Here is a 25,233-nt window from a genome sequence, read left to right on the forward strand (position 1 = left end):
GAGGTGGGAATCTCGGGGGCGGAGGAACGGGCCCGCCCCCCCGGCGGGGATCCGGAGCAAAGTCGCGATAGGCGCGCAGGGGCGGGCAGCGGCCGTCCCGCCGCCGCGATCCGCGCCAGAGCCGAGCCGGCCCGGCCGGACTCCCGCGAGATACCCCCGGCCCCGCGGAGCCCCAGCGAGCCGCGCTCACCTGCGGGGCTGGAGCCGCCCGCCCCGGCCTCGCTCCGCTCCCGATCCGCTCCCGCGGCAGCGGCCGCGCTCCCCGGGCACCTCCGGGACGGGCGCGGCGGGGCGGGGCCTCGCGCGGGAACCGCCCCGGGGGGGTGGTGCGGGGCCGTACCGCAACGACGCGCGCTGCCATCGGGGGCGGGGCCTCGCACGCAAATGAGGCAGAGCCGGGGCCAACCACCTCTCGCTCTGTCATGAATAATTCATAACCCCGCTCCAGCGGGGGCCAATCAGAACGCGGATACGGCCACGCGCTGCCTGCCTCCAGGAGAGCGCACCCCCGCCCACCCCGGGGCCGCGGCGCCAGGAGCTGCGGGCAGAGCCCGGCTCTGCTGCCACCAACGGAGCCCAGCCAGCGGCGCGGCACAGCCCGAGCGCTGCCAACCCGCGCCCAGGCCTGGGATTACCTCCGGAACGGGACCCCGCGCGTCAGCCGAGCTTCCCAAACGGATGTGCTCCTGCTAACGTGCGCGTTTCTGTCATCTTCTTGCCACATCCAGCCGGTCCGCGTTGCACCGGTACCAACCCGCATCACAGCCCCATCCCGGTGCAGGCTCCCTCAGTCTGTGGCGCTGAGCAAGGCAGCCACAGTTTCCCAATCCTCCCTGCAGCAGTTATTAAATGGTAATTGTTTTGTGCTGAATCAGGGAGTCTGCCCCAGCGAAACTCACTGGGTGGCTCTCGTAGAGTTCATCGATACAATTCCACCTTGGCATAAGCAGATGAGACTGACTGAAATCAACGGGAGTGAGTCTAACCTAATTCCAGGACAAACGCTGAGCCCCATGGGTCAGGCTGCAGCTCTCCTGGCTGTGCCTGTTCTTAGAAATTCCCTTCCCAGTGCCTTTAAACTGTGCAGCGCTCTGGGAGAACGCTGAGGCCAGTGGCTGGAGCTGCCAACCCCGTATCTGAAGAGGACTATCAGAGCAAAAGCACCTTTCAGAGGAGGGAGAAAGAGGAAGGGGAGGGTGTGTGGGAGGGGCCTTCAGACCCTCAGAGCCTTGCTGACTTCCAGCACCTGAAAACAGGTGTGTGTGCATGGAACAGGCCTAAGGGCAGTACTCCCTGCAGCAGATCCCAGCCACCTTGAGCTACAACACTGTTGACCATGCAGGAGCTGCAGGTGGCATGTACCCACAGGAGCTGTAGATGGACACAGGGGCTCCTGCCCTCCCGGGCGGCAGCACCTGGATCCAAAAGCAGACGGGCACAAGAGTGGGGTTACACAGCCATGCAGCTGTGTGACCACAAGCAGGAATTCACCAGCTGGTGGTAGTGGGGTCCCAGTAGCCTCCACTAAGCATCTCCCTCTGCATAGCTTCTGGGGAAATTAAGAACCATGCTGAGAAGCTTCTATTGTTGGAAAAGGCTTTTTTATTGCTTTGCCTCCTCTCCCTCTCAACAAAGGAATTAAAAAATTAACAAATAAAATGCATCTAAACCAGTCACTATCAAAAACCTGGACACTGGACGCCCTGTGGTCAGCAGAGTGGGGCCTGGCCCCTGGCACTTCTGCATAGAGGCTAAAGCAAATTCAGTACCTGAATAACCTGGTGGGAAGCTCCCACAGCAGGGCCTGGAACGCAGTGATGTCCTTTGTTCGGAGCACAGCAGCCACAGGACTGGAAGGTTCCTGAGGAATTTGTAGCTTCTTTCTTTACTTGGAAAACTCTCACTCACAAAAGACAAGACAAGGATCCACAGCCAGGAAAGAAAGTGCCAGGCTGGAACAGCAGCAGGATAGCACTGGTGAGACTGTTGGACACAGTGTGGTGATACCGGTGGCCAAACACCGCAGAGCTACTCTAGAATGAAGCTGGGGTGCCATCATCAAGGATCTGGGGCTTTCTGCGACCTCCAGCTGATGAAAGTGTGTTCAAGGCACAGTTTCCTGCTCTTAAATGCCTTAACCTTTATTCCGGGTGGCTGAGTTTTATGGCTGTGCCTTTTCCAGATCAGGATCTGATCAGATGGTTGTTGGTGCAGCTGAACAAGAGAGGCTCAGGCCACCACCACTGATCTGATCAGCTTATTCTGTCCCTGACTGACCTAAATGACTCTCCAACCACTCCACTGTTGTAGCACAGTGGTTCTTAACATGTGACAAGAGAATCACCAGCAGTGTTTTCTAATGGTCCACAGATTAGTGCAAGATGACACAGAAAAGGTGGACTAGTGGTCCACAAGATGAGAAAGTGGAGAACCAGTGGCTTCAAGAACAAAGCAGTGTGTATTCCAGTCGAGAAATGCCCTGCTAAGCCACACACATTTGCTCACTGTAAATTTTCCTATTATGCCTGAGCCAACTAGGTGGGTGAAGCCTAACTGTGAATAAAATGGTCAACTACCCAAGGTTCCAGTTCTCATAGGCTCTATTTTCTGCAATATTTCATTAATCAAGAAAGCAAATCCAGAGTAAATCTCTTCCCTTCATCCCATGCCATTTCTGCAAGTGACAGCAACTTCAGTGATTAACATCAACTGGCAGCTTGAATTCCTTTAGTGAATAGAAGGCAATTTCTCCATGATCCACCAGCGCAAAGACCACTGGGATGTCCCCACTCTGATATGTAACCTGCTTCAAAGCCCGGAGGGATGGGATCTGCTCATCAAAGCTGCAGGGAGAAAAAAATATCCTGTTGTTCTCAAAGTGAGAGGAATACAAAGTTGTCTTGGCCAGCAACCACGAAAGCTTGGGATTTGGTAGCAACCCTCCCCACCCCTTTCAGTCAAAGCAGGACGCTGCCTGTACTGCATGCTGGTAGCTGAGGGCTGTCAAATCCTTTGCCAAAACCAAGGGCAACTGCCCACTGCTCCACGCTGTGTTCATTAGATGCAGCTCACACAGCAACTGGCAAATTGCCAGCCCAGTGCAATCTTAATACCTTTGTGCTAGGCAGATCTTTAGGTTGCTGGGATCAACACCTGAGCTGTTTTTCCCTCCTTTAAAGTTTGCGGAGTCTCTTTGCTTGTAAATGAAAACATTTCTGCAGCAAGGATCATCCATCCTACTTGCTCAGGACAGACCTTTGTAAAACTGGATTACCACTTCCACTGCTCCCCTACAGTTGCAGAAAGTAGAGGAGGGACAATTTTTGTCTGTCAAAATTAGAAAAGGCAGACTGAACTCTGCCTGCAGAGTTTAAGTATCAGGTTGTGATCCAGCAAGAAAGGAGACACCTATCCCATGTTCATACTGATCCTGAAGTTACATTTGACAAAGATCAAAATACTAAAGCCATGTTCCTGAGCCTGTGGGAGGTACATGGCTGCAGAAATCGACTGGGATCTGTACTGGCTGAGGATTCAGGAACCATACAGCTCCCTGCAAACCTGAGCTCTACCTGAGTTCCACAAGCATTGCATAAACACAGCCGTGACTTCTTATCCCTGACTCTAGTAATACATGACATGAACAACAACCAGATGATGAAATAGTGTGGGCTGAATGCAAGGGGTGGGGAAATTGTCAGCCACAGCCTCCAACAAAGGAAGAACTGAGAGGTAAAAAGAATAATTCTGGGCAGGACCACACTCATGGGAGGCACTGGGATCATCTCTAAAGCTCACAAGATGCCAGGTCATTTACGCATCATTAAGACATCACTTCCACAACTGCAAATGTAATGTTTCAGAACACAGCCTAAGACCCCTGGATACCTCTGAACACACATCCTGACATACGGCTTCCCGGGGTTAGTCTTCTTAAACCGGGCCACAGCATCTGCTTGATACACATTGAAGTGGATTTTCATGCCCTCCGGGTCCTGCTGCAGCCTGCAGAAGAGAGAACACATCCACCTTCATATGGGATTGAAGTGCTATAGGATATTGACACAAAAACTCTAGAAGCCCAACTAGTTTGGGCCTTTGAAAGGCTTCACCCCCCCCCGCAGAGGACTGACCCTGCACCTGTTTCCATTTCTTCCTACACCAGAGCAAGCTCCTGCCCCCCACTTACCCTGCTCCCTCTTCTGCACCCCCCACCGCAAGAAGCATCGCTAAAAGAAACAAAGCCCTGCACTGCCCTACAGGGACCCCACACAAACACCATGCAGACTCTTTCAGTCAAGAGCAGAACCAAAAGTCCCAAAGGCAAGGTTTTATAATCACTCCAGCAGGGATGGCAGAACATTCCAGGGATGAGCTCAGGTGACACCCAACCAAACCTCTGGGGGAGATGACATGGCTGGGGTGCAGAGAGCGAACAACAGGAAAAGAGCAACCCTGATGTTTTATCTGGCCTTGAATGCCCCAGATCTGTGCTACGGGACCTGGTACCTCACAGAAATGTCAGCCACTCACTACAACAGGGTCCTGGAGCGCTGGATTCTCTCGGCATCCTGGGTGCCAGGCAGCACCCAAATTGTTGCCATGAGCATCTCACAGACCTCACAAGCAGGCAGTCATAAGACATCGCCACTCCCTAACAGCTATGAGCTGGCTGGCTGGATACTAACCAAGAGGCTCCATCCAGGATGTGGGAGGGCTGCAGCACACTGATCTGCTGGAGGAGCGCAGCTGGAGGGAGAAGGAACAGGAAAGGATCAGACCAGCTATTTCTCTCCCAGGGCACTCCAAGCACACCACCACCACCCACAAGCCTTCCTCCTCTGACAATGGCTGGCAGCACCACAGTCACCAGTGGCTACTTCAAAGATGTCAACTTCGTCATCTCCTCCAGCACACAGCCCACAACACCCTGCAGTTGCTTTGCATCTTGCTGGCCCGGATTTCACATGCTGAAACACAGCAGAAAGGACTGAAGTACAGCACAACATGCGGAATGGATTAGAAGACCTCCCAAGGCTGTATTTATCCTGGCCTTTGAGTGGGCTATAGAAAGAGATAGAAAAGCAGAGGAGAAGCTTTCTTCTCTCCTGCCACACCCATGGCTGGGCTCCTCTGCCTGCTTCGCCTAGGCCTTCTAATGAGATTCTCCTCAAGGTACTGTTAACTAAACTGAAGTTCAGCTTCTCCACATCACCCCTTTTGCTGCTGTGAATCAGGAGCAAAATTTCAGAGGGCTGGGGGTGAAAAAGGGTCCCTCTCCAGTACCTGGTGAGGTAGCTTCATCTGGCCGCAAAAGTGGTGTGACAGCTTGGTCCCAGAGATGCCGCGGTCGCTTCCAAATCCTCTGCTGGCTCCTCTGCTTCAAAAGGGCTTTGTACTCCTGCCAGCTGGAGCAGCGCCTCACCTCCCGGTCAGCATTGACACTGCTCTTGTACCTGCTTTCCTTCTCTCGCTGCTCCCTTTCCTTCCGTGACAGCTTCTCCTGTTTCTGATTGATGCATGAGCACCAGCAAGCTGCATCAACCTCCCTCCCCGGCACGTTCTCTGGCAGGAGCCTGTCATCAGGTGAGGGCAGATGTGTGCATGGCTGGTCTGGGGCCACGTTTGGCAAGACAATGGTGGTAAAATCCCAGCGGGGTGCATGGGTACCAGTGCTGCTCTCCTTGTGGTCTCCAGCCCAGCTCCTGGAGGGGCTCAGGGAATCCTTTTGTCCTGTATCCAGGGGAACTGAGTTTGACTCCCCCTCTCCACTGCCAGCTTCTGGTTCCTTTGGCTGCTCTGACAAGGGCTTTTCCTCTGTGGTAAGGCAGCTGGAGTCTCCACAGTTACCTCCAGCTTTTTCGGAGGTACCTTCAGCCTCTGGAAGGTCCTCTGATATCTTGTATTTCTTCTCATGTGACCTAAAGACAGAAGCAGCAGCATAAAAGGGAGAGCAGCATGTGGTGGAACTTTATTGCCTTTGAATCTTGACTCCTCCCTGCTAACAGGAAGAATGCAGTCTATCAAGACAGCAAAGGTGGAAGGAACCCCAGACAAGTCTGAAAAGCCTTGACAACAACCTCTTGGCTGGAAGGAACGCATCTGCTTGTGTGACAAAACAAGAAGGGAAAAAAGCAATAACCACCTGCAACAGTCCTGCCTGGGGAAGAGCGGCTGGAAAGCTGCTCCATGGAGAAAGACCTGGGAGTGCTGAGTGATGGAGCTGACCATGAGCAGTTTGTGCCCAGGCAGCCAGGAAGCCCCCAGCATCCTGGCCTGTATCAGCACCAGTGCGGCAGCAGGGCCAGGGCAGGGATTGTGCCCCTGTGCTGGGCACTGGTGAGGCCGCACCTCAAATCCTGTGTTCAGCTCTGGGCCCCTCACTGCAAGAGAGACACTGAGGTGCTGGAGAGGGGCCAGAGAAGGGAATGGAGCTGGTGCAGGGCCTGGAGCACAGGGGTGATGGGGAAGGGCTGAGGGACCTCGGGGGTTCAGTCTGGGGAAGAGAAGGCTCAGGGGGGACCTGATCGCTGCCTGCAAGTGCCTGAGAGGAGGATGGAGCCAGGAGGGGCTGGGCTCTGCTCCCAAGGAACAAGGGATGGGACAAGAGGAAACGGCCTCAAGCTGCACCAGGGCAGGTTTGGATGGAGCTGAGGAACAATTCTTTCCCCAGAGGGTGCTCAGGCATTGGAACAGGCTGCCCAGGGCAGTGCTGGAGTCACCATCCCTGCAAAGTGTTCACACACCGTGTAGATGAGGCCTCAGTGCCATGGGTTAGTGATGGACTTGACAGTACTGGGGAAAGGCTGGACTTGGTCCTAAAGGTCTTTTCCAACCCAACTGATTCTATGATTCTAAAAGCAGGCCAAAACCAAGCAGTGAATGCCAAAAGCGGAATACATTTCTCAGCAGTCCTGCATGAGGTTTAACTTCAACACCCAGAATCCCAGCCTTGATCTGTATAGACACACACTCCCCACCTGCCATGCAGCCTCCACATAGCCCATATACTGACCCAAACGCTTCCATGCAAACATTATGGACTTCAGCCAAACCAGCACAGGCCAGGCAGAAACCTTCCTGCCATTGCCTCTTACTGGTATGAGATTCAGCCCCTTGTCCCAGAGAAGATGGGGCAGTTCTTAAACCAGCAGTTTTATCTTCCAGTTCCTAGAATTTCCTAACTCCTCAGGGACTGATTCACCTGACAGCAGGAATGGACCCATAGACCACAGTCATCCTCACTTGTCTCTCAGATGATGATGCCACCTACTGGAAGCTGTCAGAATTATTAACAAAATTATTAATTAAAGCATTTTCTGTTTGCATTTTGGCAACACTTAGAGGCCACGTGCAAGTATCAGGACCCAACTATGCTCTCTGCTGTTTAGATCTAGAGTGTAAGTTGCCCTGAGGGGATGAATAAGTGCAAGATGCACTGCGGTGTTTGCATTCCCTCTAAAAGAGAGCAAGACAACTCTCCTGCCATGTGTTTCTTCTCCACTGACTTCTCTATCCTTCTATTTTGGCATCTCACCATGGCAGTTGGCAGTTCAGTTTGCCCATCTTAGCACTAGGATGCAGTGATGAAATAGCTGTTCCTGAGCCAGCAGGGCCTGGGAGAGGACGGAAGGCAGCTTTGGGCCACATCCTTACCGGGGACTGGAACTCCTCCTCCTTTTGCAATGGTGTTTCCCAGAGCTTTTGCAGTGACTTTCCAAATTCAATTGCCTCTCGTAGGGAGACAGGACAGTGCTGCAAGGAGACACCAACACAGAGGCTAAGAGCAGGGTGAGGTAGTGGAATTGCCCTTTTTGCTCAGCCTTGGAATACAGCAACGAAAACCTTTTCTTTCAGGCACAGAAAATCCACAAGCAAGACCAGGATGGTCCTCAGTTCATGCCCCATTTCATATTCCCAACCACCTCCTCAAGAGGGAGGAGCAAGGAAGAGTAGAGTGCCACTTTTAGCCTTTAATCTTCCCAAGAGAAGGAATGCAGGGTCAAAGTCCTCTTTGCTGCTGTTCCACTGGGGCCATGTAGCAGGCACAGAGCTGCTCAGGGTCTTCAGAAAGGAAAAAGCAGCACAGAAAGGAAAAATCTGTTACCTGGGGTCGAATCTCAGTACAACATAACCCAGTTGCTTCAAGTGGCTGAACACCTTAGAGTAAAGGAAAGCAAAAGGGTTAAACAACTACCCCCAAGACAATTCACTTCAGTTTTGCTGTCACTGAGCAAACACAGTGCAGCACTCGCAGAGGGGAAAATGCCAAGGTGAGGACCCAAAGCAAAGGTGGGAAAACAGGAGCAGATCATCTAGAAAACTGAGTGGGAAAAACTTCTCTCCCTGACTGTCCCACTCTGCTCTCAGCCACTGGAGGAGGTAGTGTGGCAGAGGCCGGGCTCCCTGCACCAGCTGGAGGTCTCAACACACCTGGAGGTCTCAACACACCTGGTAATGTGGCAGGTCCATTGCCTCCTGGGACAGCAGGATCTCGTAGGCTTCCTCAATGGACAAGGGAAGATCCCTGTGAAAGAGCTGAAGAGAGCCCTGGAGGGCAAAAGCTTGGTGTTGAAAGAATCACAGAGAACAAACCTACATAAGCTCACACTGTTCTCTTCCTGACAGCTGGTCCCAGCACCCTCCTTGACATGATATCCATGTGCCACCTGGATTATTCATAGTCCCTCTCCCATGCCCAGTTCCCCCATGCCCTTATTTTAGCAGCCAGGCAATCAGTTCACACCCACCACTGTCAGCTCCAGCTGCTTCTGTTTGGAGGATGCTGCAGGGAGCACGATGCTCAACTATTAAAATGATGATTGCTTTGCGAGATAAATTTCTTTAACTTTGATGAACTCAGTGACTCAGGACACAGCACAACCACAAAACCTTTTAGAACCAGCACAACTGAGAGAGCTGGAGCAGACGAATTGATGGTGTCCTCAGATGCCACCACCTGGTGGCTCCCCTGAAGCATTTACTGCAGCCCCAGTCATCCCATTGCTACATTCCCCAGGCAACAGCAATTCACCTCCCTCAGGCAGTTGTAGGTGAAGCTTCTCTTTTTGACCTTGCTGGGTTTTGTTGTTTTTTTTTTTAAGACAGTGTTCACCCAAACAAAGCAAACACCACACTAAGAACCACAGCTCCCCCCGGGATGGGCTGAAGGCACCTAACTGGGGAGAGACCCTGTAATCAGCAACTAACCAAATAACTGAATTTTCATCAATTTGTTTCCGATCTATTTGTCAAAATGGCAGAGCTAAAAAAGCCCAACCTCTGTAGTTTGGACTTAAGGGATGGCATCAGATGCCCATTATCTGATTAAGTTTTGCTAAAGGAAAAAAAAAGCTCCCCTTTAGATCAGAAGGATTCCAGGCTTTGGTGGAGAGACCAAAAAAAAGCCCTTTTTATGACAAAGAAATCCAGCTGAGCCCTCACCAGCATTTCTGCAAGAAGAGAAGCACTGAAAACAACTTAGTCTCACTCCCATCTGCCCCATTTAGATTTCTTTCTTCCATACATACTGAGAAGAGATGTCAAATAGGAAGCCCAAATATCTGTGATTGTCAAGCATGTACAGCACTGGCTGCTCCAGAACTCTCTCCTACCAACACCCTTCACATGGAAAGGTCTGATTTAGTGCCTCAGTGTGGCCCTGCCAGGCTTGAGAGGGTTTCACTAATTCCTATCAGCTTCAAGGAGAAGCACAGAAAATCTGTGCTACGGAACTTCTGAACTCTGCCACTGCAAAATCTGTAAGATACACTGGGGACAAGGGAAGAAGTCAGTTTATGACAGAAAAGGCATTGACCAGTCTCGGACGTCCTAATTAATTGCACACAGCTCTGAGGAAAAGTTTCTTAGTGTCAAACCCTTTTATTCCAATTAACTCCTGCAAGGAACAGCAGATAATGGTTTGATCTCATTTCCAGAAGTTCCCGGAACAGTGTGTTTTCCTGAACTGTGGAAGGCCAAGTCCCCATACACAGATTTCATTAAAGAAATAACTAATACATAAATGTGTGCTTCATCATCCCCAGAGCAAGAAAGAGATCTCAATGGAAAACTCTGTAACTTGCTTCTCATGCTTCTTTCACTCTGGTAAGAAAGCTGATTCATTCCTGCTGTACCAACAGTTCAGATCAGGTAAAACTCCTTGTCTCTATCACTGTATTTGACATAGGAGTGGGTTAAAAATAATACCAGCGGAATAAACCGGACACTGACACATGCTGTCAGTGACACAGGGGCTCCTGAAGAGTACAAAATAATAACCCACGGCTTGGAGACAAAGAGCTCCATCAGCAACAGGCAAAAAGAGACCATTCCTCAAGAACCAAGGGTTTATCACCTGCTCAAACCACACCAGTGACCAATGCAAGTGTCATGGTTTAAGACCAGCCCACAGCCCAGAACCACACAGACACTCGCTCACTCCCCTCCCTTTCTCCCCCAGCTCCTGGAGGGATGGGGAGGAGAATCCAAAGAATGTAACTCCCATGGGTTGAGATAAGAGCAGTCCAGTAACTAAGGTATAACACAAAACCACTGCTGCTACCACCAATAATAATGATGATAAGGGAAATAACAAGGGAAGAGAATACAACCGCTCACCACCTGCCAACCAATACCCAGCCCGACCCGAGCAGTGATCTAGCCCTTCCGGGTAACTGCCCCCACTTTATATACGGGGCATGACATGCTGCGATATGGAATACCTCTTTGGCCAGTTTGGGTCAGGTGTCCTGTCTCTGCTTCCTCCTGGCTTCCCCTCCTCCCTGGCAGAGCACGAGACTCAGAAAGTCCTTGGTCAGAGTAAACGTTACTGAGCCACAACTAAAACCATTGGTGTTATCAGTGCTGTTCCCAGGCTGAAAGTCAAAGCCACAGCACTGCACCAGCTACTAAGAAGGAGAAAAATGACTGCTACTGCTGAACCCAGGACAACAAGGCAAGTGAAATCAGAATGTTGGCCAGAAGGCCAATTGTATCTTGGACTGCATTCAGAGGGCCAGCAGCCCAAGGGAGGTGATTCTGCCCCTCTGTTCTGCTCTGGTGAGCCCCTGCACGGAGCACTGCATCCAGCTCTGAAGTCTTCAGTACAGGAAAGATATAGACCTGTGGAGAGGGTCCAGAGAAAGGCCACAAAAATGATCAGAGGGATGGAGCACCCCTCCTGTGAGAAGAGGCTGAGAGAGTTGTGGTTGTTTAGCCTGGGTAAGAGAAGATTTCAGGGACAACTTATTGTGGCCTTTCAGTTCCTAAAAGGGGCCTATAAGAAAGAGAAGAGACTTTTTAGCAAGACAGGACAAGGAGTGATGGCTTTAAACTAAAAGGGGAAGACTGAGACTGGATGCGAGGAAAAAAGTCTCTACAATAAGGGTAGTGAAACACTGGCACAGGTTGCCCAGAGAGGTGGTGGACGCCCCATCCCTGAGGACATTCCAGGCCAGGCTGGATGTGGTTCTGGGCAACCTGATCTAATTGAAGCTGTCCCTGCTCATTGCAAGGGGTTGGACTAGATTTGCTTTGAAGGTCCCTTCCACCCAAACTGTTCTATGATTCTAAAGCTGCTACAGCTTCCTCGGTCATTTCAAAAGGACACAATGCCCCATCCATGCCCAGGTATCCTACTTACACACTCCAGCAGGTATAGAGCTTCCTCAGGCAGAAGGCACTGTTTGCCATGCTGTGTGAACCCCATGGTGTGCCAGAACTTCCCCTGGAACAGAAGCACAAATCCACGATGGGCTGTGGCTGGTCCCTGCTGACAAGCAGTTTTTTCCCCACTTCAAGCAGCAAATTAAGGAATCTGCAAAGGCCAGCAGCAGATTATGGCACCAAGTACACTTTGTAGGTCACTCACCGCAGGGGACTGCAGCTCCACGATGCCCTGTTCTGGCTTCCACTCTGCTTTTACCAGATTCCCCCTGAGAAGGTTAAAGATTAGGTTAGTATTGGCATGTCTTACCGTCAACTCCTGCTGTAGCAACCCAACAAGATCAGGAAGGTATCAAAAGGCAGCAGACTTCCAGGTGGCATTTTTACAGGGGGAGGCCTTAGAAAGACAGCATCCTCTGGATCTAGCAGCACCAGCTGAAGATTTTGTCATCACCAACTGAAGACCAAAAGTGTCATCAGTCAGCATCACAGACACCTGTCCATAGGCTACAGCAGCCAGCTAGGGATGCGTGGCCTAAACCATGACAGATTATACAACTGTTCAGATGCTGCCAAGACACTCAAATTGCTGCATCCCACCTACAGGACCCTACAGGGAAGAAAAAAAAACAAACCACAAACCCAACCAAAAACCAGCAAATGGAATAGTGAAGGGTGACTCTTCAAGAATGCAAACATTCATTTTTAGTAGCTGCCTTAAAGAAACAGAAGGCAAGACCTGTAGGGTCCAGAACAGACCCCAGAACAGAACATCTTTAGTCAGTAGCACAGTTTCCCCATCTGAAAGGAAACATAAACCTACCCTGTCACACACACCTCACACCCCCCCCCCCCATCTCTAGAGCCTCCACTGCTGATCCAAGACACACATTTACAGATGTACTTCCACAAATCTGACTTTGACAGCAGTGGAAGATAACACAGGAAGACCTGCCTGTCTGTGGGAGGTCACCATTCTAGAGTCCCCAGGGCTGTAATTTTATGTGAATAGTTTCTGCTGCTACTTAACAGTGCAGACAGAGAAACCATGACCAGAAAACAACTGGCCAAAGAGTGTGCACTGACAGGGAGCATGTGAAAGTCGCCCAAAAAACTGTAAACTCCAGAGACTGGTAGTGCTGTTAAAAACCACTAAAACTGATAACCCAAGGACACTGTGAGGAGGCCAAATCCGCACAAGGCCACACATAAGCATCCGTTGGAGCAATTCCAGAGGAGGCCACAGAGATCCTTCGAGGGCTGGAACAGCTCTGCTCTGGAGCCAGGCTGAGAGAGCTGGGCTGGGTCAGCCTAGAGAAGAGAAAGCTTCTTAAGGTGAGACTTTAGAGCAGCTCCAGTGCCTAAAGGGGCTGCAGGAAACCTGGAGAGGGGCTTGGGACAAGAGCCTGTAGGGACAGGCCAAGGGGAATGGCTTTAACCTGCCAGCGGGGAGAATGAAATGAGCTCTTAGGCAGAAGCTCTTCCCTGTGAGGGTGCTGAGGTGCTGGCACAGGGTGCCCAGAGAAGCTGTGGCTGCCCCATCCCTGGCAGTGCTCAAGGCCAGGTTGGACACAGGGGCTTGGAGCAAGCTGCTCTAGTGGAAGGTGTCCCTGCCCGTGGCAGGCAGTTGGGACTGGATGAGCTTTAAGGTCCTTTCCAACCCAAACCAGTCTGGGATTCTACCATTCATCTACAAGATGCCGTGTAACTCAGGTCACACAGGAATACAGTGGCTGCTGTCTACAAAGGCTACAGGAGAACACACACACCTGAGAGAACCAGGGGACTGTCTGAACACCCGCACTGAGGCCCCCGGTGCCGGTGCAAGTTCCTGCTCCCCAGGGAACCGCCGGGGTGTGCTCCCCCGGCTCCTCCTCCCCAGCAGGTGAACGAAGGGATGGGTAAGGGACCTGACTGCGGACACCTCCCTGCCGTTAACACTGCGCTGCTACAGCCGCTGTGCCCCAGCGCTCCACAGCGCTCCGCGCCCAGCCGCGGGGACTCACCGCCGCACCACCCGCTCCTCGGAGAGCAGCCGCCACTGCTCCTCCTGGCACAGGCGCAGCCTCTCCGCCTGCTCGGCCGAGCCGTCGGGGATGAAGTCCTTCTGGCCCTGCGCGCGCTTCGAGGCCTGCCGGCCGCCGGCCGCCCGTAGCTGCGCCGCGCTGCGAGGCGAGAGGCGCGGCACGGTGAGGGGCCGGGAAGCCGAGAGCAGCGACACCCGCCCCGCGGCCTCCCCGTGCCGCGGCCCTCGCACGGCCGGCACCAGCCTACCTCAGAGGGCGCGAGCTCCCCGCCTCCATGCTTTCACCGCACGCAGCCGCTTCCGGCCGCCGCCGGGCCCCAGCGCCGACACAGCGAGGCGCCGCTAGCGCGCCCCCTGGGGGCTCGGAGGACTGCGAGCACTGCGGTTCTCCCCATGCTGCCGCCAGGGCCGGCTCTTGGCGGGGAGCTCCCGGAGGTGGCGGCGCCCCTCTGACCCCCTCCTCACGGCACGGGGGAGGGAGTGAAACAGCTCCTGGGTTGGGATAGAGGCAGGGAGATCGGTCACCCACTGACACAGGTAACACAGGCTGGGCTTTGGGAAAAGTCATTTCTTGCCAATTAACATTAGTCCCAGGCATGGATGTCTGCTTCGGAAGGGTCAACAGAAAACCTGGAGAGGGGCTTGGGACAAGGGCCTGCAGGGACAGGCCAAGGGGAATGGCTTTAACCTGCCAGAGGGGAGACTGAGATGAGCTCTTAGGCAGAAGCTCTTCCCTGTGAGGGTGCTGAGGCGCTGGCACAGGGTGCCCAGAGAAGCTGTGGCTGCCCCATCCCTGGCAGTGTTCAAGGCCAGGTTGGACACAGGGGCTTGGAGCAAGGTGCTCCAGTGGAAGGTGTCCCTGCCCGTGGCAGGGGTTGGAGCTGGAGGAGCTTTAAGGTCCCTTCAACACAAAACATTCTGTGATTCTATGACTTCAGGGGCTTCTGTTGAACATCTGGTCCAGCACCTGGGCCACCTCTTCTTCCCCTCCTCCCTGGCATTGCCGCTACCTTGCTGTCACCTCTCACACTTCCTTCTTCCCCCCCCCTCTTCCCTCCCTCTCCTCAGTGCCACATGGAATTTTGCCCTTTCTTAAATACATTTCCCCAGAGGCATCACCAGCATCAGCAATGGGTTCAGCTGTGCCCTGTGATGGGACAGTTCAGGGCCATCTGGAACCAGGCAGTCATCTGGAAGTGGCTGTGTTCAGCACAGAGCAGATGCTTCCTCTCCTCCCGGGTCCCCCACAGCCCCCACTGCTGATGCCATGCACTCTCAGGCATGTGCCGCAGCTCCCGGAGCAGGAGTGGTACTGGGAAAGGAGGTTTCTCCCGTCGGGGGCTGTTACTGTTTCTCAGGAGCCACTGGGCCTCAAGCAGGAAAAATACAGCATTGCCCCAGCAGAGTCCCTGTTTCCCACCGTGGTTTCCCAATAACAGTCCTTTGACAAGGCACTAGCTTAGGTAGATGAATGCATAAACCCTTCCCCTTCATTTTCCACGGAATGGTTTAATTTTCACTTCCTGCTTAATTATTTCCTTCTCCTCAGTTGAGCCTTCATCCTGTGAGGAGGTGAAGCAATTTTTGGTCAGTGGTGCCCCTCTGTGGTATGTGAGGGAATGAGGACTGGTGAGGGGCAGCACGCTGGATGCTGGCAGGGCTTTTTCCCCCTCATTTTCAAAAACATGTATTTTGGAGACTGTTTGGACTGCCTGCTTAAAACATAATCCCAGGTTGCACATCCTGTGGCTTTCAACTGATTGTCTGTCCCTGCTTTTTGTAACTCAGACTTTCCTTATAGTGGATGTGTTCAAACTGCAAAGGAAAGGCTCTGATCCACAATTTGCTTTTGTCACTCACTGTGGTTATAAGACTCGGGAATGCCAAGACATCTCAGTTCACATTTCTTTCCAATATGGGGATTTCAGCTGCCAGGGTCGGGGAGCACCCTGTTCTTTACAGGACCACCAGCAGGTGAGCTCTGGGAAAACCTTCCAGGCTTCCTGGTGGGCTTTGTGGGTTTGCCAGAGCCTTCCGGGGCCCTGCTGCCTGCAGAGTGCCCTTTGGTCTTTGCTGCCCGACAGGACCCCTGCAGCTTTCTGAAATGCCCGGCAAGCTCTGCCGGGCTGACAAGGGAATGCCAGGGCCACTGATGTCTTCGGAACGCCTGGCTGGCTTTGGCAGCCTTTGCCAGTGCCCAGCAGGGCTCCTGCTGCTTTCCATAGTACTCGGGGGCTTTCACTTTGCCAGAGACCACCAGTGCCCCTGCTACTTCCCAAAATTCCTGACAGGCTTTGGTGGACTTTCCTATTACCTTCCAAACCCCCAGCTGCCTTCCTGAATGCCTGGATTGATTTGGCCTACTTTGCCTGAGACCACCACAGCCTCTGCTGCCTTCCAAAATACTCAACAGCTTTCCATGGTGGGTTTTGCAGGAGCCTTGCTTTGTCCAGTCTGCCTGCCGGGATGACCAATGGCTTGGTGAGCTTTGCCATAGATTGCCAAGGCCCCTGCTGTCTTTTGGAACATCTGATGGGCTTTGCTGGGCTTTCCCAGAGCCCACTGTTGCTCCTTCTGCTTGTCGTGGTACCTGGAGGGCTTTGCCAGGCTTTAGCAGAACCTGCCGGGGGCCAGAAATGGGCTTTATCTGAGCCCTCCAGGGCCCCGATGCCTTCCCTAGTGCAGGGGGATGCAGGAAGGTGGCGGTGGATGCAGGAGCGGTGGGGAGGGGGGGTGCTGGGGGATGCAGAGAGTGATGGGGGATGCTGAGGGCAGCAGAGGGATGCAGGGGGGTGGCCGGGGGGATGCCTGGGCCAGGCACGACCCAAGGTGCCCCCGACCCTGCCGGCCTCGCCGGGGGGGCGCGGTCCCGGACTACATTTCCCATCGCCGCCTCGGCCGGGGGCGGTGCGGAGCGGTGCGGAGCGGGGGGCGCGGAGCGCGGCGGGGCCCGCGCAGGCGGAGGCGCGGAGCCGCGCAGGGGCATCGGGCCCGTTCGGCTCGGCTCGGCCCGGCCCGGCCCGGCCCGGCGAGGATGCGGGAGGGGCGGCCAGTGGCCCCCCGCTGCCCTCCCGCCTGAGGGGCGCCCGCGCCGCCGCCGCCACCATGAAGAAGCAATTCAACCGCATGCGCCAGCTCGCCAACCAGACCGTGGGCAGGTAGGGATAGGGATGGGGATGGGGATGGGGATGCGGATGGGCCGCGCCCTGCCTGCCCCCTGCCTGTTCCGCTGCATCTTCATCCTGCCCCCTCCCTGCAGCACCTGCTCCCTGCCTGCAGCTTCGGCTCCCATCCCATGCTCTATCTCCATCCTGCCTGCCCCACTGCCCCTAATCCCACCCCTTGCCAGTTCCTTTGCCTGCTTCCTGCCTGTGCCCTGCCACCCCACTGCACCTGCCTGCTCCTGATCCTGTACCCTACCTGCTCCCTGCCTACCCCACTGCCCCTGCCCATCCCGTCACTGTCTTGGCTGCTTCCTGCCAGCCCCACTGCTCCTTTCCTATACCCTGCCTGCTTCCTGCCCTCTTCCTATTGCACGTGTTCCTGCCCACCCTACTGCCCCTGCTCCCCAGCTTGCCACCTACCTGCCCCACTGCCTATGCTCCCAGTCCGTGACCTTCCTGCTCTCCCATATGCCCCTTGCCCTACTGCCCGTCCTGCCTGCTCCATGCCTGCACCCTACCGACCCTCTGCCCACGCTATGCCCTGCAGCCCCAGTGCCCGCGTCCTGCCTGCTCCACTTGTCCCAGTGCCCACAGGTTGCTTCCTCCTGGCCCATTCCCTGCCTCCTTCTATGCCTGCAACCCCAGCCTGCACCCTGCCTGCTCGTTAACCCCTCCCTGTCCCCATGCTCACACCCTCTGCCCTCCTTGCCCTGCCCCACACCTTGCACCTTTTATCCACTATCCTGCCTGCCCCGGCTCTCACCCTACCTGCCCCTGCCCATTTTCTGTGTCCCAGGGCTGGGCTGCAGGGACACCCACTGTCTGCCCATCCTAGCCCTCATGCTGTGGGGTGCCCCACTGGTCTGCTCCCCCCAGCACCCATGAGTGGCCTCCCATGGGGTGGCTGTGAGGTGTGGGGGACCATGCCCGTGTGCACTGATGCATGGCCAGGCCCAGGGTTTGGTGTTGGCTGTTGTGTAATTCCAGGAGATTTTGCAGCTGGAGAGGGGAGGGATTTATTTTTTCCTTCCCAGTGTGGCATGGGGCATCGGCACAGGCACGGCTGGGCTGTTGGGCTCAGCATTCCCTCCTGGAGCCAGCCAAGGGCTTGGATTTCTGCTGACAATCCCCTGTGTGCCCCCTTACCGTGTCCCCCATGGCAATGGGGACATCTTGCTGGCTCTGCATCCTCAGCCAGGCTGGTGGCGATTGGTGGCAGCAGTTGGTGACCGCCGTACAGGCAGGGGTCCGGGATGGTGGCAAGACACCGGCTGGGGCTGTGCTGGCTGGGCAGGAGTGCAGTAGCAGGAACACAGTGCGAGCCTGTGATGTGGGAATGCGGTTTAGGAGCATGCTGTGGGAATCTGGTGCGGGAGCATGCTGCAGGAGCATCGTGTGGGATCATGGTGCAGGAATGCGGTGAGGGAGCAAGTGCAGTGTGGGAAGATAGTACCGGAACACCGTGCGAGAATATCGAGGCAGGAACATGGGACAAGAATGCAGTGCAGGAGAGTGGCTTGGGAGCGTGCTACAGGAATCCGGTGCAGGAGCATGGTGCAGGAATCTGGCACAAGAGTGCAGTGTGGGAACACGGTGCAGGAGCACAGGGTGGGAATTCGGTGTGGGAGCACAGTGCAGGACTGCAGCACAGGAAAGCAATGCAAAAATGTGGTGCAGGAGTGTGGTGCTGGAGCATGGTACAGGGAAGGTGGCACAGGGACCGTGGTGCAGGAGCACTGTTAGACTGGCTCTTGCGTCCTGTGGAGAGCAGCAGGAGGAGGCTGTTTTGAGGATGGATTGATTTTCTCCTTGCATCTTTGCCAGACCGGGTTTGCTGTCTGGATGCTCTGAGGAGGTTTGACGTGTCTCCCAGCTGGGGCTGTGGGGCTGCAGGGCAGGGATGTCCTCAGATCCCGCCACTGCCACATGGGAGACATGAGCCAGGCACTGCACGCATGCCTGGCTTTGAAATGGTGCCACTGACAAGGCACTGAGCATCTTCCTTCCCGCATCCACTGGGAGCATGGGGGCCGTGCTGGGCTCCTGCCATGCCTGACTTGCAGCCTGGGGAGTGGGAATGGCGGCTGCGGGGCTGGGAGCCCTTGGCCCCTGAACCCCTAATCCTTTTTGGGGCTCGCCGCGATGCTGGCTTGTGATGAGCTCCATTGATGCCATGGTGTGGCTGCTGCCTGCAGCACTACCTGTGCTGCCAGCTCTGTGGGCTGGGTTTAACAGGGATGGGGGTTTATGGTCCCCTCTTTGTTCAGTGCCCAGATGGGGCAGCTGGAGCCTCTGCAAGGCTTGGTGAGAGCTCAGGGATCATCCTCTTCCTCCTCCTTACCTTTCCTCCTCAGCATGGGAGGCTCCGTTGGTCCCCATTTGGAACATGGGCTGATGTTTTATCCTTTTTCTCCTGAGCCATGAGCAGCCCTCTCCAGCCAGCTGGAAATAGGGAATAATAAAAGGATATAGGAATAATAGATGGAAATAAGGAATAATAATGGAAATAAGGAATAATTAATGGAAATAGGGAATAATAAATGGAAATGGGGATTAAGTGGATATAGGGAATAATAATAGAGACCCGGTATACAAGCACTGCATCCCTCTGATGTCTGAGGGGTGTTCCCTCCTGCCTGCCACCAAACCCCCATGGGCCACCATCCAGGGGCACCATTCATGGGTGCCACCGCCCCAAGGCCAGGTCTGGGGACTGAGGGGCTGGATGCTGTCCTGGGGCTGGGGTTGCACTGTACTGGGTGTCCCTCAGAGGGGGAAGGGGCACTGGGGATGGTTTGCACGTGGTGGTGGTAGCATCCAGCTGGTGTCACCCCTGCCAGGAGCTCCTGGTGCTGCCGGCACGGCTGCGCTCCCCGCACTGATACAGGGAGCTGGGTCAGGACTGAGTCCCACAGGACATGTGGGCCCGTGGTGACATGTCCCCAGCCACCCTGTGAGGCGTGCAGAGGCAGACAGGAGGGGGTCTCAGTCCCTGGTGGCTTTTCCTGCTTTTTGTGGTGCAGTTTCCTTAAAAAAAAATAGAAAAGGAAGAAAAAAGGCAGCTGAAGGAGGGAAAAACCCATCTGTAAGTGTGGGGGACAGGCAGGAGCAGCACTTTCTTTGCCCCTGTGAGGTGACTCTGCAGCTGAGGGACAGGGCTCAGCTGGATGATGAGGGATGGGCATGGGTCAGGTTGAAGGTTAATGTTAGGATCAGGGTCAAGGTTAGGGCCAGGGTTACAGTTAAGGTTAGGGTCAAGGTCAGGACTGGGGTCAAGGTTAGGATCAGGATCAGGTCAGATGAGGATGCTGAGTGCATTTCCTTACCTTTCCAGATACAGTTCCAGCTCCATTTCCTCGGTACTGTCACAGCCTTTGCTGCTCCCCCTGGGGTGCTGGGGCTGCAAAGGGACCTCCTGGGCCCTGGGGGAGAGCAGAGCACCAGCATGTGGTGGGGGATTGACATCTCATCATCTCACCTCATTTCATTTAATTTTATGCTTTTTATTTATTTGTAGTCTATTTTATTTTATTTTTATATTTATTTATTTAAATTTATCTTAATTTTAATTTTACATTTTCTATTTTTTATTTTTACTTTTTGTTACTATTTTATTATTTTTATTTCAAAATTATATTAAATTTTGGCTTTTTAATTTAGTTGATTTTTTTACTTTATTGATTTTATTTACTTTATTTGACTTAGGTCATTTCACTCTTTAGAAAGAACCGGGGATGCTCATTCCAGCCCAGACTCACGCTTAGTACCCAGCCTCCGGGAGAATTTCTGCACCTATCCTGTGAGGGGCCATCATGTTCATATCTGTGGGGTGAAAAAAGGGAAGAAAAGCCAGTAAGTGGCTGTAAAACGTTCTGAAGAGGCTTTCTCAAAGTGCTTTTATTTGTATTTCTCTCTCCATCTCACGGGTGAGCCTGGGGAGCTCCCACCCTTGTGTTGAGGTCACAGGATGATGGGTGTGAATATGCCGCAGCGCTCGCTCCAGCACTGGAGCAGCCCTGGGAATTTGCCAGAATTAGCTCAATATGGGTTTTTCCCATTGGGAATAAAACAGGTGCCTGCAGCCATGTGCAGAGCGGCATGGCTGGGTTCCTGGATGGCACAGCAGGTGATGGGGGACACCGGAGAGGATGCTGTCAGCTTGGGGTTTGGTTTTATTCCCTCCTGGTCCTTTCTGAGTATCCCAAGGTGTATCCCTCTTCCTGTGCACAGTGGCATTTTGGGCTGGCCGTCCGCTGGGGGCCTCTCAAGGCAGATGCTTTTCCAAGCACCAGGATGTCTGCACATAAATATCAAGCTTTTAAACTCCACGGTTTTACTCTCTGTGCAGTAAGAATATTCTGCAAGAAAATAAGAACATTTTATTCTGCATACGAAATAAGGATGGAGAGAATAAAACACTGCCTGGGATTTTTCCAGTGGGATTTGCAGGAGGGAATAACATGCTTTAAATAGCTGGGTCCCATGTCTGCACTTTGGGGTGCCAGCAGCTCACCAGCAGCACATCCCCCCAGGCTTTTTGGTTTTGCCGAGTGCCGCCGGCAGCATCCTGGGGATATTTTTATCCTCCTGGCAAGGCAGCAGCACTGACAAACTGCAATATTCCTGAAGCAGACTGAAGGTTTCATCCTTGGGCCAACAGCGTCAGGGCCTGGAGCTCTGCAGGGGCCCCTCCGTAGAGCCCCTCCGTGATTTTCAAATCAGGACTAAAGCGTGGTCAGGATGCAACCGGGGTGGGGGTTCCTCTGCCGGGGATGAGCCAGGAGCGAGGAGCAAAGGGCCCTATGCATCCCATGCTGAAGGGATGCTGATGCAGAGAGCTCGCAGCCAGGAAAGTGGCAGGAGATGAGAAGAAGAGGCTGTTCTGCCTTTAAAATTCTGTCCCCTGTTTTGCTCTGGTTCCGTTGGTTTTCCCAGCAGTGGGCAGGACTGAGGAAAGCTGGACCAGTCCTTCCCTGCCTGTTTCATTCTGCTTTTCCAGCCTGGCTCAGCCATAGCTGGGCAAGCTGCAAGGGGCTGAGCCCTGGCACTGGGCCTGCTGGGGGGGCATCACTGGCCTTAGCCACAGGTTTGGGACACAGGGACTGTTACTGCAGGTCCCCCACCAGGTCAGGATGGGCCCGGGCAGCACTGGAGGAGGTGCTGCTGGGGCTGTTTCACCTCATATCACTGGATGCTGCAGCTTGGAGTCGTCTCCCTGGGGGATTTGAGCAGCGATTTGAGGATATAAATATTTGACGTTTCACTTGTCTGCTCAAGATTTTCCTGGTGAAAAACCCACAGCTCCGTTTGGCCTCAGCCATCTCTTGGTTATGCGCTATCACACTGTGTGTCCCTGGGGATGTGGGTTGCTCAGATGGCAGCAGAAGCTGGGAACAGCGCTGTCCTTAGACCAGCATCTGGCTTGGTGATGCCTGGCACTTCCAGGGGTTGCCTGGGTGAGACCTGTGGAGCTTTCTGCTCCCTCTGGCACAATCGATGGGTGCTCAGTGCCTTAGCAAAGTTGTGTGGTTGAACCTCACCAACCTCACCTCTGAGCCTGAGGGGGTTCAAGGACCTTGACGGTTCCTGTGGGTACCAGCCCCCAGGCATGTGTGGCGGCACTGGAGGGAGGCACAGGCAGGACCAAAATGGAGCTGGGCACCATTCCCAAGCCCGTGTGGGACCTCGGCACAGCCCCAGCCGTGGGAGTCAGCGCTGCTGATGCAGGGTGGCCTTGGTGGGTTCTGCCTCCCTCTGCCTCATGCAGCTGCAAGGCTGGTTTTAGACTGGAACAAAGAGAAACCAGGGGAACTGGCTGGTGCCGGTAATGCAATAGCAATGAAATAGGTGTTTATGTGTTTTTTCTGTTCTGTAGTGTTCTATGAAACAGTCACGGGCATCCTGCAGCGAGGGGGTGGCCAGGGGTGGGGGTGAAAGGGATGTTTTGAGAGAAAGTGTGAGCCAGAGGGTCCTTGGGGCACTGCGGACACACTCTGCCTCTGGGGACGCATCCACGCTGGATGAAGCACTGCCCACCCTCAGGTGTGATGGGTTTCCCATTCATTGGGAAATGCTGTGAAATCCTTGTCATGTTTTGAGCTTTGCTGGCTGGGGGTCAAATCCAGGGCTGGCAGCTGGTTGTCTTGGGTGGTTTGAGCATCAGAGGAGGATGGTGGTGAGACATGGGGTGGGCATCGTGATGGATGATCTGGATGGAGATGTCTGGCATCAGATGCTTTGCTGTAGGTCCCCAGGTCAAGGCATTGCAAGCTCATGTAGTGTTTGTTTGGAAATCAACTTAATTTGCTCAATTGATGTTGTTTTCTGCTGGCAGCAATTAGGGTTTTTTTTCAGAAGCAAAGGCCTGACCAAACTGTAGTTGCATTCCCTGCTCGTTTGCTTTAAACTCTCCATATTAATTATCCCTTTTCTTCCAGCTGTTTGCAGCAATGTGTGTCTGGTGCTGGCTGGGTCTGAGGATTGCCTGTATTTGTGCTGAGAAAAACAGCTCTGGGGTAAAAACCTGAAGAGGAATTAGAGGAGAGGGCTTTTATTTGCTAAAGGAAAGCTGGAATAAAGCATTGAAAGCTGGTAATCCCGGCTGCCTCTCTAAGGGGTCCTCCAGCAGGACATGTGTAGCTCATAAACATGAAGTTTTGAGGGATTAGGGAAGAGCCAGGGAAACTGGGGGCTCCCTGCACTCCTCTCTTGGGTGCTGCTGTTTCCTGAGGTCACCTTGCGTGAGTCTGGTTCCCTGGAGGGGTTGTGTCCCAGCATGGGAGCCCTGGCTGCATCTGCCTGGGGAGACATGGGGATGGAAATACCCACCTGCAAATGACTGTGTGAAAAGAGTTGTCCAAAGCTGATGCTGGCTTCAGCTGGTGCCTAGAGGAGGTGTTCTCTTGCTACCACCAGCTGCCCTGATGGTTGGGCCCTGGGATGCTCCAGCCACCAGACAGCCACTTCCCTGGACTCTGCTGCATGCATCAGGCCCTTGAGCATCATTTGTGGGTCTGGGGTTATGGGGTAAGCACAAAAGAGACCTGAACCCTGCCAGGGCATGAGGAAGGGAGGGCTGATATAGTCCCCCAGCTGCCCCAGGACATGGTAGCCTGTGTCATAGGGCGAGGGGGAAAATGGGGGTGCTGGGGAGGAACTGGGGGGTGCCAAGAGGGACTGGGACATGCTGGGCTGAGGAATGCCAGGAGGGGATGGAGGATGCTAGAGAGGAACTGGGGGATGCTGGGGATGAGCTGGGATGTGCCTGGAGGGGATGGGGGGTGCCAGGAGGAGCTACAGGATTCCTTGGATGGGAGCAAGATGTCAGGCTGGAACAGAACATCTTTGCTGGAGTCAGACACGCTTTCTAGCATCAGTCATATCCAGTCTGGTTCCTATTGATGCTGTTAACGGGTTTCTGGTGGGTGGGGTTTTGGAAGCACCTTTGTGATTTGGGCTCCAAAGTCCCACATGGTCTGAACTAAGCACTCGGGAGCAAACCAGGAGCTGGGGCTCCTGCTTCCTGGGAGGTTTAAGTGAACGGTTGTCCTCAGGGATGGGAAGGCAAGGCCAGAGAGCTGGGGAAGGCAAGGGGGTGCACACCCGTCCTCAGGTGTGATGCTGAGCTTGATCTGGGGAGGGAGCAGAAAGCATGAACCAAAAAGGTTTGTTGAAGAGGAAAGGCTGAGCTCGCTGAAGATGCTTTGCCAAGATTCTCACAGAGGTGCTGCCATCCTGCCCCCAGAAAAGGCAGTGGGATGATATTTCTCCATCCCCTAGGGAAATCTCTTGATACCAGAGAAGTGGCACTGGGGCACCAGGGCCTCCTTGAGCATCTCTGAGAGCTGGCAACGGCTCAGCACCCAGAAAATATCCCCCAAGCAGGATGGAACCTGGGGTGTGCAGGGAGCCTCCCCTGCCTCTTGCTGCCATCACCGTTTGCTGCAGGTTTGCTCATAAAACCAGATAAGCTCCTGTAAAACCGTATTAACTTTAGGCTGAGAATTCAGAAACATAAGGAATATAAAGGGATTTTTCCTGGTGGCATTGGCAGCATGGAGCTGCAATGCAGCGCAACATGGGAGAAGGAAGAGGATGGTATTTGTTAGTCTTTACATGCAAAGTGTCCATGAGGGGTGGCTGGTGCCCAGCCACAAAAGGAGAAGACAAGTGGGAACATCACTTTTGGTGGATGGTGGTGCAAGAAAGGGAAATCTTTCTTTCTGGGAAGTCTAAATTTCGGGGGTGCTGAGCAAGAGTCAGGATGTTTGCTGGGGGTGCTTGCGTGTGGGTGTGCAATGTTTGCCTGCATTCCTGACACCTCCTTCTCCTTTGGGATGCTAAATCAATCTATCCTGAGCCAGGACAGGGAAACAG

General features: G+C 53.9%; 3 protein-coding genes across 4 annotated transcripts in view; 1 reads left to right on the top strand and 2 right to left on the bottom strand.

Annotated features, from left to right (window-relative positions):
* The window catches only part of LLGL2 (LLGL scribble cell polarity complex component 2), a 35,143-nt gene extending 34,833 nt beyond the window's left edge, over nucleotides 1-310 (bottom strand). Inside the window, exon 1 of the mRNA XM_062610512.1 lies at nucleotides 191-310. The gene's annotated coding sequence lies outside the window, so the exon portion shown is untranslated. The remainder of the gene's footprint in view (nucleotides 1-190) is intronic.
* A 1,269-nt stretch (nucleotides 311-1,579) lies between these two features.
* Nucleotides 1,580-14,019, bottom strand: TSEN54 (tRNA splicing endonuclease subunit 54). The gene is made up of 11 exons (XM_062610522.1): nucleotides 13,942-14,019; nucleotides 13,674-13,832; nucleotides 11,873-11,936; nucleotides 11,645-11,728; nucleotides 8,452-8,550; nucleotides 8,108-8,160; nucleotides 7,657-7,755; nucleotides 5,287-5,921; nucleotides 4,689-4,749; nucleotides 3,889-4,005; nucleotides 1,580-2,843 (listed from the first exon to the last, which is right to left on the bottom strand). The coding sequence occupies exons 1-11, from the start codon at nucleotides 13,968-13,970 to the stop codon at nucleotides 2,693-2,695; spliced, it is 1,551 nt and encodes a 516-aa protein (XP_062466506.1). The 5' UTR covers nucleotides 13,971-14,019; the 3' UTR covers nucleotides 1,580-2,692.
* A 2,479-nt stretch (nucleotides 14,020-16,498) lies between these two features.
* ARHGAP44 (Rho GTPase activating protein 44) overlaps nucleotides 16,499-25,233 on the top strand; it is a 30,394-nt gene continuing 21,659 nt past the window's right edge. For both annotated transcript variants that reach the window (XM_062610518.1, XM_062610519.1), the window contains exon 1: nucleotides 16,499-16,851. In XM_062610518.1, the coding sequence (XP_062466502.1) occupies nucleotides 16,799-16,851 (53 nt within the window). In that variant the 5' untranslated portion in view covers nucleotides 16,499-16,798. The remainder of the gene's footprint in view (nucleotides 16,852-25,233) is intronic.

The sequence above is a fragment of the Pezoporus occidentalis genome, unplaced genomic scaffold, assembly GCF_034315485.1.
Source record: "Pezoporus occidentalis ecotype Australia unplaced genomic scaffold, CSIRO_AGI_Poc_V1 ctg148, whole genome shotgun sequence".
NCBI classification, from domain to species: domain Eukaryota; kingdom Metazoa; phylum Chordata; class Aves; order Psittaciformes; family Psittacidae; genus Pezoporus; species Pezoporus occidentalis.